At 45.1% G+C, this 14,481-nt stretch overlaps 1 protein-coding gene across 2 annotated transcripts in view; it reads right to left on the reverse strand.

The window, feature by feature from the left end:
* The window catches only part of AUTS2 (autism susceptibility candidate 2), a 1,198,651-nt gene extending 1,189,128 nt beyond the window's left edge, over window positions 1-9,523 (reverse strand). For both annotated transcript variants that reach the window (XM_018040074.1, XM_018040073.1), the window contains exon 1: window positions 8,021-9,523. In XM_018040074.1, coding sequence (XP_017895563.1) covers window positions 8,021-8,329 — 309 coding nt within the window. In that variant the 5' untranslated portion in view covers window positions 8,330-9,523. The remainder of the gene's footprint in view (window positions 1-8,020) is intronic.

Consider the following 14,481-nt stretch of genomic DNA (forward strand, 5'->3'; position numbering starts at 1 on the left):
GCATTACCATTTTTCATTTACTTACAAACTGTGGGCTTTTTTCTTCTCCTCTTGTGACTCCATTTTATTGCACTTGGGTTTTCCTGGATCCAGAGATAGGGCACTACAAGGTATGGTGGCAAATTAAAATGACAAAACGTTTGCATGTACTTGGTCATTTGTGGTATTTACTCAGGCACACTCTAACCAGAGTTCAGAAATGAACGAGAAATTAGAATGATGAGCTGATAACAGTACAGGAAACCGAAAACTGAGAAATTTACCCTCACAGTACTAACCTCAGAGTCCCTCAGACTGTCAATGTTCAAATAATGAAGGTTTGGAATTTAAAGTGTCTACATTTCATTCAGAACTTCATAAATCCATTGCCTTTTATTAACTTACATTCATAATTTTGATGATTCAGCCTCAGTAAAGGAAGAGAAGAAGAAAGAAAGGAGGGCAGTTGCAAGGGAGAGTGGGAAGGAGGCAGGCAGGCAGTAGGTGGTGGGGAACCTACTGGACCCTAAGATGAGACTGATACGCGCATTAGTAGGTGAAATAAAAACCTGTAAAGACAGCAGCCATACAGATGGCTTCAGGCGACAACTCCTCTTGCAAAATACGGAAGAGACTGAAAAGCACTGACATACAGAAGCCTGGGCTTGCCTGTGCTTAGTTGCTCAGTCGTATCGGACTCCTCGCAACCCCATGGACTGTAGCCCACCTATTCTCTGCCCATGGAATTTTTCAGGCGAGAATACTGGAGTAGGTTACCATTTTCCTCCTCCAGAGGATCTTCCCAACCCAGGAATCAAACCTGCGTCTCCTGTGTCTCCACATTACAAGCAGATTCTTTACCCCCTGAGCCATCATAGTCTCTTCCTAAGCAAGCAAAGGAACTCAGATGAAGTGAAAGCCACCCCCCCCCCTCAGTTACTAGCAGCATCAAGAGGAACCTATTTTCTGTGACCTTAGAAAGAAAGGTACTGACTGCATACCTCCTACCCCAAAGGCTTATTAGAAGAAATTAAGGAAGAACACAGTTTAAATCTGGAAGAAGGAACACAAATTCAGGGTCTCAACAGCCTTTAATTCTATGTCCCACTTCTAGGAAAGAAAAATCTGTATTCATCTATTCATGGAACAGGTACACATTATCTAAGAAAAACTTGTTCTGACCCAGCTAAATGTCCCTAAATTAGTTTTGATTAATTGCCATCCTGCTCTTCCAAACTCCAATTATTTGAGAGTTTTAAAATCTGACTTTTCCCCCACAACTTTCTCAAATGAATAGTTGCTATCCCATTACCTTTTCCCTATATCAACATAATATTGGTTTTAATCCTGACCCTGAAAAAAGTGTTGTTTCTTGAGAGGAAAAAATAGCATGAAGCACTTTTACAAAGTTAGACTACATTTAGTATATTAGTGTATTACACCATAGGGGTAAAATAAAATGTAAAAACACTAACCCACCATCCACCCTCTACATACATACATACACACACACACACACACACACACTCACTCACTCACTCACTCACTCGCTCGCTCATTCCATATCAAAAAGTGCAGCAGACCTTATGTCCAAAGGCTTTCAAATTTAGCAAGTGGAACCTCAATTATTCTTTAGTAGCTGCTCTCAACTACATATATTTTTTTAAGCTTGGGGACTTTATTTCTAATCCTAACATTCTCTCAAACTACATAACTGTCATTTATTTTTGACACCAAATAGAAATGTTGTATAGGGTCTTAGAATCTTTTTATCACCTCAATGCTCCTTCAATCTCCTAGAATCATACTGAATGTTCTTTTTTTAACCCTTTTTCAATGGTGAAAGCTAGAGGAAAACACTCTCAGAAAGGATCAAAGGCTAATCACTAACTCTGTGATTCAGTTTTTAAATTTACCGATTCATTTACACCCTGTCTACGTCCAAAAAAGATATAAAGCAATTCATCTCTACAGCTAACACAAGGTGCATGGAATCACCATATCACAATAGTCTACCTCATCTCACATAAATTCTCCTGAAGTGATCCTCTGCCTTGTACAATGAAATATTGAAATTCAGTTAAGTATAGTAAAATACTTGACTTCATAACCAACCACGTTATTCACAGTCCTTTTTCCTTCTATAAACTTTCTTACCACTTAGGAACGCCTCAGATCCTAAAGCTATGCAAACTGCCCAAAGTGAAATGCTGGAACTGACCCATTTACTCCATAGTACCATCCAAAACTTTCCAAGATAGAAAGCAAAAAACGTAACAAAAACAGTTCCACAGCACAGGAAGGGTTCTGACCTTTCTTGAACGAACACTTCATACATAAGCAAGTAAAAGGCAGATAATTTAAAACCTTTATTTTAACATCAGTGTCAACCTCCTTTCTCATCCAGCCTTCTTTCCCAGCTTGCTAAAAAGCAGCAACAGAAGAAACCAGAAGGAACCAAGACAGGATAAAAACTCCCTCTGGCTGGAAGGTAGCTTGGTAGCATTAGAACTGGGCTACTATCACACTATCACACTATCACACTTCCCTGGTGGCTCAGACAGTAAAAGCGTCTGTCTACAATGCAGGAGACCCGGGTTTGATCCCTGGGTTGGGAAGATCCGCTGGAGAAGGAAATGGCAATCCACTCCAGTACTATTGCCTGGAAAATCCCATGAACAGAAGAGCCTGGTAGGCTACAGTCCATGGGGTCGCAAAGAGTTGGACACGACTGAACGACATCACTTGCTTACTATCACACTGAAAGAACCATTAATGAAAACCACTCACCAATATTCACCTCATGGTGGGGTTGCCAACAATCAATGAAAGGGCTGACAGGGGGCAGGAAAAGGAAGAAGGAGAAATGGACTCATCATCATTATTTACATCTCACACTCCCCTTGCCACTCCCACTCAAGCAGCAGCTTCCACCCTGATTTCAAACTTTTGTGCCTGGTTATCTATCATCAGTCAACATACTCAGAGATTATCAAGTTGCAAGATCTGGAAGGGACCTTTGAGATCTTTTCCAGCAATTCTCATACTGGATTATGGATTAGGAACTACAATGACAAGAATGAAAGTTTCCTGTGGTCAAATATTAGGAAATAAGGCACATCACATATCTTTCTCTAACATTCAAAACTTGCATACACATTACAAAATATTTCTAATCCTTGCAGAACAAGTTACCCATTTAATTCTGTCTGGCCCATCAAGTTCCAAAATTAACTGAGCGAAGAGTTGCATTTCTTTGTCTGGACCACAACCTGTGAACACCTGGAGAACTATGTTTCCCTCTAGCTTGGGTATCTTTACTTTAAAACTACTCTAAACCTCTCAACTTGTGCAAAAAGAAAAGGATTCCTTTAGAGAGTAGCTTCCCAATGTCACTCAACTAGTTAGGACAGCCTGGCCTGGAAGGTGGGCCTCTACACAAGCACTCTTTACTTACACCATTTTGTTCTCATTTCTACAGCCCCTTCTTGCCCCTTAAACCCTAGTCACTCATCTTGTTTCTATGTCTTGTTCACCATCCCCTCTTCTCAGAATCCCCTCCCCAATCCCCACTCTCTGTCTATCCAAATCACTTCAACCTATGTATATTCTCCAGGAAGGCTTCTCAAATACTTCAGCCTATCTCACTATTCCTTCTCTGAAAGCTTACTGCACTTAGTTGGAATGAGGCATCTGAGTGCCTGTTTCAAAACTGTAAGTGCAAGACAATTAATTTACCAACTGAACTGCACACTCCTTCAAAGATACTATATATATATATATATATATAAAATATATAGACTTTCCTCCTTCTAGTACCTTGCACATATCACACACTCCATAAATATTTGCTGACTGATACAAGAAACATGATTAAAAATTTTTTAACTGAATAAGTGAGATTTGACCACAGTAAGTTATCAGAGCCTGATATGCTATAAGTACACCAAATTCTGTACAGCCTACTTACACTACCAATGTGTGGGTAAGCCCTGAAACACAAAGGAAATGAAGACCCCATGAAAGTCTTGGTTTTGATCCTCCATCCACCAGAAATGAGTCTTCCTTCGTTTTCACAAGCCTGCAAAGCTCCAACTGGCCTCCTGTCTGCTAATCCCTCCCGTTTCATCTCTGCTTCCCCTGGTCAGTTGTATATAAGGAGGCTCCCCTAAGAAACCAGGGCACAACAGCCAAGTGAAGGGGAAAAAAAATGGATTTGCAGGTTTTCAGCCATAGTGCTCACATGGCTTCCTAATCAAGATTACACAGTAAAAAAAAAAAGCAAATAACAAAAAGGCAATATCATCTGGCACATCAGGGTACCCTGGCAGTACTAGATCCCAACATTCCCATTTATACTTTGTTTGCTGAAAACCACTTTTTAATGAGGCTTGATATCTGGGGATACTCACTCTCATTCAAAGAATATTCAAGTAAATAGTACCATACAAAATGATAATACTGCTGCTCAAACGCATAATGAAAAGAACACCATGTTCAACTTTAGCCTCCTCACTTACCCTCTTATCTTCTATCACAAGACTCTTCACAATCACATACTTGAACTTCAGGGCACAATTACTCAAGACAAGTGTCCCTGCAGAATACGAAACTACCTCTGCCAGTTTCACTGTATAAAGTGTAGGACTTCTCAAACTCTGTCCAAAGCTTTCATCATTTTAAATAAGAATCCAACAAGAGTGAAAAATAAATCCAATAAAAATTATGGTTCTCATTAGACAAGTTTCTTATTTTTCCTCCAGTATTATGAGTAAAACCATTAGTCTGGAACAATTTTATTAGGACATTTCACTATGAGTTAGGAGCCTCTTTTTTTTTAAAGGGAAGTCAAAATCAGCCACTCAAGACAAAAACCAAACCATGGAGTCAAATGGTGTGTCCATTAACACCAAAAGTATACACTCCACAGTTTGCCAGCTACTGCTCTGATTCAAGCCTAAATTTAAAAGCCTAGCTTGTGCAAGCCAATATTTCTGGTTTTTTATCACAACATCATACCAGCAGCAACTCTAATGATCCGTGGTGACAACTGATTTCATTTCCAGACACAAAAACATAGTATGTGTTTAGGATAATTCTCATCATACATGATGATTCTTAACATTTACAAGCGCTCTTGTATTATACATTCCTGTCCAAGTTCATAGTTCAATTGCCTGTTTCCTAACAAACCCTCAAATTTCTTAGTGATGATTCAGTAAATCTTCCAAACTGAGGACAACAGGACACCAGAGATTTTAATCACCGCACACATATGCCTGGCTATGAAGCATGGACACAGATGTGGTAAGCCACAAAGAGATCCATGCTGTCCCACAGAAGCAGACATACATGATGATTTTTATTCCCCACTATATATTTTTTTAACCTGAAAAGTGTATTCACAGCTTTCCTACAAAAATTGGGATTCCTAAACGTAAATGCATGTAAAGATATTTGATATTAGGGAACTGTTGTTAATTCACCTAGGTGTGATAATACTATTGGTTCGGGTGGGTCCCCCCCCAACCCTGAGTCATTACCACTTAGAAAGACAACTGTAGAACCTAGGTGGTTGTGCACCTTGGAGTTTGTTATACTGTATTTTTGGATATGTTTACATTTTTCTATAAAGTTTAAAGAAACTTTTTAAAAAGTTAGACCTGTATAACCAGATATGCAAATGATATTCAGGTATGAAGATATTATAATATTCAGCTAACCAAAGTAACCTGGGTTTTGAATCTAGAAAAATAGCAGAAAAATAATCACAGCAAGAAAAGGAATAGTAATTATGGTACACTTCAAACTTGGTCTTCTTTAAAAATTAGAAGTTTTTTACACCCAAAAGAAACTAGAATGGGCACATTTTCTCTCAAAAGCCAAATGGATAGATACACAAGACCATCAAGTATTTATTAAAAGTAAAACCACCAAAAAGAACTGCATGTGTTATATTTATCTTTACTTGACCTTCAAAAAGGTTTGTGGAAGTCTGCAGGCCCCTCTTGCTTACTTACTGTGAGGGGCCACATAGAGCCCAGGATAACCATGCTGGAAGCAAAACCACTTGTAAGCAGCTCTTACAAACACTGTCCTAAATCAACCACTGGTAACAATCAAATTTTAGGCAGCATTTTCTAATTCACATACTAGAACACATACTACCATTTCAATTCCGCTTTTAAAGCAAGAGAGAGAGAGAGAAAGAGGTCACACTGTACAGTACCCTCCCCACATTGGCAAAGTTGAAGCCACACTTAGAATTATCCTAATAAGTGGTGAGCCTCAACACTCAAAAGAACTATGTAAGATCCATTTTAGTCAATAAAGTACCAGTTCTAGAACCAGAGGATAACTGATTCAATCACTAACATCAAAATCTATGGCCACCAACACCACCACTCTCCATTCCTCCCCAACCACTGGCCACCATCCACCACCATAACGACCAGGAGCCCAACCAAAAAGCAGTTCAAACAGAAAAGAATAACCCTAACAGGAAGGCTTCCTTTTAAAAAATATTTAAACTTGACACCCAAACACACACACAGCAATCTAAACCTGCACAGTTACTGCATGTGAGATTTAAGCTGTCATCAACAAAGCTTGCATTTGAGCACTGCAAACAATACCATAATAACAGCAAAAACCAAAGGGAAAGGGAAAAAGTTTCTTTCAGGAACCTCACACCATCACATCAGGTGCAGGAAAGCCTAGAAACCAACTCCTATCTTGGTTTTGTGCTTAAGAAAGCTGGACCAACTCTGCAGAATCTCCAAGCGCGCGCGCGCGCGCGCGCGCGCGCGCGCGTGTGTGTGTGTGTGTGTGTGTGTGTGTGTGTGTGTGGTGTGTTGGGGGTGGGGAGAGGAAGGTGGGGGAGGAGAAAAGGGAGTTACATTTATACAGGCCAGTGACCCATGCCAGCACCAAACCAGATCCGTCCAGGTGAAGAGAGTTTTCCTCTGACCCCCGGACAATCTCCCTCTACTTGCCTCCCCCACCAACACCCCCAAGGAGCCCTTTAGCTGGCAGGAAAATGTGCATTTGGAAATCAACGCTGCAGGTGCCCCAGGAATAAAGGAAGACACACATAGATATAGACACACACACAAAGCCAATCAGAAAGAAAAAGAAAAGAAAACACAAAAAAAGGAAAAGGAGAGGGACAATCGGGTGACAAGCCCTTCAGATACCAGCTAGGATTTTATTCTTTCCTCCCACCCGTCCTCCCTGGTGTACCTTTTTCTGTCTTTCAACCGAATTGTTCATATACACACACATGTGCATGTTATGTGTATAGATAATATTACAATTAACCCTTTCCGTAGTAGAGCCCCGAACGGAATACTGAAAGATATTCCATCCTTTCCTCTCCTCCCTCCCCTCCTCCCTCCTTTCTCCCAACCAGGAGAAAACGCCCCCTTCCCCAGCTTCACCAAAAAAAGAAAAGAAAAAAGGAAAGAAAGAAAAAAGAAAAGAAAAGAACAGGAGGAGAGGAAGGGGGCAAAGAACCACAATACCCCGTCAGTCTCCGGTCCCGAGGACACCCAGGAAAGGTCTACACTACACAGACACACACACAGGGACATATGGCTCTGTAGAAAGCACACAGAGAACCGTCCACAGGCGCCCCAAACCCAGCAAAGAGACTTCCACCAGCCAAGAAGCCATGATTGGGGAGGGAGAGGAGGAAGCAGTAGGGGCAGAGCTCTCCGTGGAGGGGGGCGCATTGTTGTGATGCCTGAACCCCTTTCTTTCTGCCCATCTGCTGTGGAGGGGGTGCGGGGAGGGGGCGCAGGGGGAAGGCGAGCGAGAACGAGGAGACCAGGAGACCAGGCAAGGCTTGGCGATTCCCTCCTGCTGCCTGTCTACCCGCGCCCCCAGCTCTCCCCCCACCCCCCAACAATAAGACCTCAGCCTAGACAGACAGCCAGACCGACCGGAGCGCGGCGGGGGGAGGCAGCAGAGCCGAGCACAGCCGAGGAGGGAGGGGGTCGTGCCTATAAAGGGAAACCGGGGGGAGGGGGGTCCCCCTTACCTCCAGCGCTTCAAAAGTGACAAAGCTGGTCATGGCAAATCCATCAATGATGTCCTCTTCGGCCGAGGTGGACTCTCGCCGCTTCCTCCGCGGGGGTCTGGGCCGGGACGGGGCGGAGGACGGGGGCTTCCCATTGTCTTCCTTGTCGGAGCCCGACGACGAAGCGAGCGAGGGCGCCCGGGTCCGGCCGGCCCCGCCGCCGCCGGCCGCGCCGGCCCCCAGCCCGCCCCGGGAGCGCCTCTCCCGGTCTCGCTGTGACCGCGACCGCCGCTTTTTGCGGAGTCCATGGCCCCGCGTCGGGCCATCCATGGCTCTGCCGCGCCGGGGTCTCCCCGCTCGCCGCCTGCCCGCCACAGGCTCCGGCCGCGGCCGCACAAAAAAATTGACACCAACCCCTCCCTCCCCCTTCTCGGCTTCCCTCCGCCCCGAGGAGGGCGCGGGGGAGACGGCGGCCGAAAGAAGGGAGAGTGGGGAAGAAAGAGAGGAGAAAGAAAAGGGGGAAGGGGCGGAGAGAGGGAGGAGGGACGGGAGCGAGGGCGAGAGGCGAGGAGCCCAAGTGCGGGGCTGCCCACAGCACCGAGGGTCGGAGATTCCTGTGAGCAGCGCCGAGCAAAGTAATGGCTGAACACACAGGTCTCCTTTAGAGGGGGAAAAAAAAAAATAACTCACCAAGCAGGCAATAAATCAGAATAGCGGAATGCTTTGATCAAGAGACTGGGAGGCTCCGGGGAGCCCTCCCCGCAGCCATTCTCCGCCGCGCCCCCCGGCCCCCGAAAACGCCTGCCCGCCCCCCGCGACTCCAAATCCGGCCCGAAAAAGGTCGCGGGAAAAGTGGGGGCAATGAACTTCACCCGCCCCTCGCACAGGAAAACACCCCCGCCGCCTCTCACACACGCCTCAGAGAAAACTCACTCCCTGGCTCCAAAATTTTTAAGAAATGCATCCAGGGGAGGCCAAGGCTTCCGAGCGACCTGAGAGGGACGAGACCCCCCAGAGAGGGGAGCATAATAATGAAATAATTAGGAGGGGAGAGGGCGAAACTGGAAGCGGTGGAGGAAGGGAATGAAGATGCTGGAGCAGTTGTGGGGTTTGCTTTTCGGGCTCGGAGGGGGAAGGAAAGGGAGATGAAAAGAAGAGAAGCAGCAGCCCCTGACGCTGCCACCCACCTCCCCCCACCTCAAAAAAATATTTTTTCCAGTCCCAAAGAAGAGGTCACCCTTCCTCAAAAAAAGGGAGGGGGCCAGTCAGTCAGTCGACGAGGAAAGCAGAAAGAAATCTCCAGCGGGAGAGACGCCGGTGTGCCGCCGCCGCCGCCGCTGCCTCTTCTCTTCGACCAGCCTGAAGGGAGAAGCGCGGCCAGGAAGCGCCGGGAACGCCGCTCTCGCCGCCGCCGCTAACGCTGCCACAGATGCCGCCGCGAGAGCCCCGAGCCGGAGGGTGCACGGCGTGTCCCCGGGCGGCTGCAGCGGGAGCCCGGGCACGGCCCCATCCCCCGCCCGCCCGCCTCGCTCAGCTCCCGCTCCTCCCCCTCCGCGGCCGGCCCACTGCCGCGCCGCCGCCGCCGCCCGCCTCAGCCCAGCCCGGCGCCCGCCCGCGCGCGCCGCGCGCACGCGCACCGCCCTCCCCGCGCCTCTCTCGGCGCGCGCTCCCGCCCCCGCGGCCCCGGCCGGCTGGATCACGTGGCCGGCCGGGCTCCCTCCGCCCCCGCCCCCTCCCCAGTTGTAGAGTGTGTAGAAAGCACAAGGCTGGGGGCTGGCCGCGCTCGCGAGCCCAGGGCATGCGCGCTGGGGCGGCCGGGCCTGCGCACTGGGGGCGGAGGCGAGCCGGGAGCGGGGCGTGCGGGCGGCTTGGGGGCGTGGAGGGGTCAGTTAGCTTGGGGTTTACTGGGACCCGCCAGAGTTGGCGCGCGAGGGTGTGGGAGCCGCGGAATGTTCCCGCCAGTCTCGCTGGGGACGCCGTGCGGGCCGCTGTCACCAGTCTACCCCGCGCGCTCCTCGGGACACTTGTCCTTGGACCCCCTACCCCAGGCCCGCGGGAGGCGCTCGGGCGGCCTTCTCCAGAGGCCCCCAGGGTGTTTTCCTAGGGCGACTTGAGCAGCGAGGGAAGGAGGGATTTCAGAGAAGGGTTACGGGGAGGGTGGGGCGGAAGGAGTCCCCCAGATGGGGGGTTGCGACTGCAAGCGATAAAAAAGCGAGCGGGTGCCGAAGTGCGGACCTCTGCTCTGCTGGGGGGCACTGGGTGGGAGGCCCCACCGCAGAGTTGGAAACTTTGTTCCCACGTGGTAGCACAGCGAGTGGCCGAGTGACCCAGCACCCGAATGACCTCAGCCCTCCTAGCCTGCGGGGTTGGGAGGCTGCGGGAGCCTAGAGACGCGCGAGCTGCTTCGGAGCGGGGAGCGAGAGTCCAGGGACCGAACTTGAACCTCGACTGACGCCTCCGAGGGCGCGGAGGCGGGGCTGGAGGGGTGGGGACCGCCCCTGACCGAGGACCCGTTAGACACGCAAAACGCAGCCCCTGCCACAGAGGAGTTCCTTTATTTGTGGAGGAGGGAGAGGGTTCCCTGCTTTTCCTGTCACTGCGCTTCATCCTGCCGCAAAGTAGCTGATGGTTATAAAAACTTGTATTAAGAGTTGACTGCAGCCCAAAATCAATCAACGAATGCGACTTGCCTCTCTAGGTAAAATAGCTGTACATTTTTCGGGGCACTGGAATTTCTGATACGGATCAGAAAGACGTCGACGGTCCTTTCTCCCCAGCCTGTTAGTTACCCACGTCACTTTATGTCCAGGCACATAAACACCATGGCATGTCACCCCATACCGCCTGTACTTGAAGAAAAGGAAAATGACCCGACGTTTTTTAATTGCCCTGAATGAATCAGGTACCGTACCGGACGCTTTGTTCATGATTTCTCCTCTTTAAACTCTAAATGTGCACCTTTTTATTAGTAAAACTGGAAAGAGGTGGAAAAGACAAAGGACATGGCGACCTGACGTACCCAAGATTTATTCATTCATTTCTTCATTTAACACTGATCAGGGTCTGTTACGTACCAGGCACAGGTGCTGAGAATACAGTGGTCCAAAAAATAGACAAGGTCTTCCTTCTTGGATCTTAATGTTCTAGCAGAAAAACCTCACTCACCTTGCTCTTAAAACAATTTAATTCAAATGACAATGGTCATTCCCTTAAGGCACAACTTGTTCAGTCCCCACAACTTGTTCAAAAGTCCCCAGGTACAAACTTTTATGAAATTGAGGTAGAGGGTAGGACAGGACAGGATAAGGGGACGGTGGCTACCAAGAAGCAAGAGGAAAGGGGAGCACACACTAAACCGGGAATAAGACTCTAGGTTGAGGTCTGTGCTGGAAACAAATCATTTGACTTTGGGCAAGACTGTTGAATGACTAGTTTTGTAAGTCAAAAGAGGTTCAATTAAATGTTCAGAAAGTCCCCTTTTCAGGTCTACCTCTGGCCTTATCAAAAGTAGACTGACTGCTTAATTTCTTGAAACTAGTAAGTGATAAATGGGATCTGATGCAATTTATCAGGAACAGGGTGCCACCTTCCAAAATTACCTAAGATAACTGAATCTGCTGCCCCTAAAGCCATTCACTAAAACAGTACCTCCGTACAGAAGTGAAACTTCTGTGGTAACTCTCAGGCATTGTCACAGCAGCTGCTGAAATACACCCTGATGTTATCAAGCACATTCCTAGAAAAGAAAAAAAAAAGGAGGGGGGGGCAAGGTCTCTGTCATTTAAAGCAAGGAGCTGGGCTTATTTTTAGTATTTTTAAGAATGTGGAACATAAATACTGGTAAGTTTCAAAGAAAACTAGGAGCTAATGTCCTTACAGTCACTTTTCAACAACTTTGGGGGTTGGGTTGAGGAAAGTGTGAAATTGGCAAATATAATAAAAAGTATAATACTAGTGACTTTCCAGAGTAGCCCTTGGCAGTCTTATCTTTAAAGAGTAAAGTCTGGTAGGGGGAAAAATGGATGTTAATGCACTGCATCCAAGAACCTTGCCTCTGGCAAGAGTAATTTGCAAATGCATTTTGGGATAATGTTTAAATGATTTTTTTTTCCAGGGTCCAAGTGTAATGCTCCCTGGAATTGGTAATGCCTTTTGGGTCAGAGTCTCAATTTTCTTCCATCAGAGAATTAAAACTGTGGATTATATTGCCCATATGTGTTTCAGATTCTCCATATTGTCTATGTTGTAAAAGCTAATGATTAATAACCACCATATAATAACCTAAGCACTTACTATGGCCAGGCATTGTTCTAACTTACATTAAAATAAATATCTCATTTAATTCTCGTATTTTGAGAAAGATTTTATTATACCTATTACACAGGTAAGTAAACTGAAGCTTAAGAAGTTTAGGCACAAAGTGGTATGACTCTTTCATGATAAGCTAAATTTGACCTGAGTGACTCCAAAAGTTGTTCTCATAATGGTTATACTGAAATGCCTTCCTCAGAATGATTCCTCAAGAGATCAAAGACTGTGTCTACTAAATACATGAAAATGCTTTGGCCCAGAAATTCATTTCCTAGGCATATACCAATATCAAATATATACCAAAAGTTATCTATTAAACAGCTCAGAGCAACATTATTTATCATAACCCTCAAAGTGGAAAACAACCAGGATGTCCATTGACAGTAAAGTAGATAATTAGTGACATATAACGGAACACTATACATCACTAAGAATGAACAATTTGCTTCTAAATGCAGTAATATATAGGAATCTCTATGATGCTAAGTAAAAAAGTGAGACATACAAGAGTTTGTTTCGTACAAAAACAAGCAAAACTCATCTGTGCTATTGGAAGTTAAGCTAGTGGTTACCCTTGAAGAGAGCTAATGACTGAGAGGGGCCATAAATAGGGCTCCTGGGAGTTGGTCATGTTCTGTTTCCTGGGCTTGGTACTGGTTGCACATGTGTGCTCAGTGTGTAAAACTTCATCAAATTACACGTCTCTCTATATATATTACCCTTCAACAGCAAAAAATTAAAAAAATGCTATGTGGGGATATTGTTTGTATACATATGAGTACTTATATAATACTTCATCTTTTTCATGTCACTACTCAAATGCTCATCAACAGTAAAATGGATAAATAAGTTATGGTTTATTCACACAATGCCATTCAATGTGACTATACGATAGCATACTGCAAGTGAACCAAAATAAAGCATAGCATATTATCAGATTTCTTATTAGGCAGAACAAACGATAAAGCTTAAACTTGAAATGGGCAGCTTGAATTAGCTGGTAAGTCATATCAGCAAAAGCTTAGGTGAATTCTTAGCTAAAAGATTGTAGTTGATAAAGAGTAAAGCTAAAAAAAATAATTCCAAAAGAGGTTGCTTGTTTAGCAGGGAAGACACTCAAGTACTTCTGGAATACACAAAGGAAAAAACTTACATCTGAGTTCAAGAATACACTACTTAACCTAGGAGAGCCTCTCCAGTTGTGCAATCTTTTATTTGAATCAATGATTAATACTCAAACTACATCTTGAACATTCAACCTTGACTAGTTAGAGAATACTATTATAGCTCAACAACTGAACTATACTCTGAGCCTCCCAATGCAGCAATAGCTACTTTTTGGTATCAGATTTTCTAAATTACTAAATTTTTATATCCTTCTAAGTCTTGTACTTTGCACTCTGCCAACATGGCAATTATTAATACATTCATCTTGATATTACATACTGGTATATAATGTTTGAGTTTAATTTATTAGAAAAATTGATTTTTAACTCAAGGAACTAAGGTTTATGTTTTGGTCGTTAATAACTTTCAGTTGCATACTTTGTGTGTGTGTCTGCCCCGAGACCAAGGTAGAATTAGGCTGGTTAATGGACCCAACTTTACACCGTTTCCAAATGAGCAAATAAGGAGACTAACACATTTAATGTCCCTCTTTAACACTCAGAAGTCGTTTTTAATAATAACTATTCCTAGGGAGAAGTGATAGCTTGCATTAACTGACAGATAGCCCATCAGCAGTAACATTGTTGTAACTTTGCCCTAATTATCACCTGCTGTTTTAATTCTTTTCTGTGCTGGAGGTTGTTTTTCAAACCGCAGTTTTAATGTACAAAAAAAGTGGGGGGAGAAAACATGTAGTTCAATTTGCTATATGTTGTGCTGCTTTCATAATATTATATAATAAACTTTCATCATCTCTGCAGGTGCCCCCTGATGACTGACACGTTGATCAACCCATAATCTTCAGACTCTGCCACATGAAGCCAATGAAAGATACCTGCTGGTGACCAAATGATGGTCACATGAAAGGTAGTTCTGGCAAATTTAACAACCTTTAGATTTTCACAAAACCAATTAATCTTCCCATCCCTTCTCAGGGCAATCCTTTCTACTTGAAGAGTCATTGACATAGTCAGGTGGGGAAATTGATGGATAATCATAAGAAA

Source organism: Capra hircus, chromosome 25, assembly GCF_001704415.2.
Source record: "Capra hircus breed San Clemente chromosome 25, ASM170441v1, whole genome shotgun sequence".
Lineage (NCBI taxonomy): Eukaryota > Metazoa > Chordata > Mammalia > Artiodactyla > Bovidae > Capra > Capra hircus.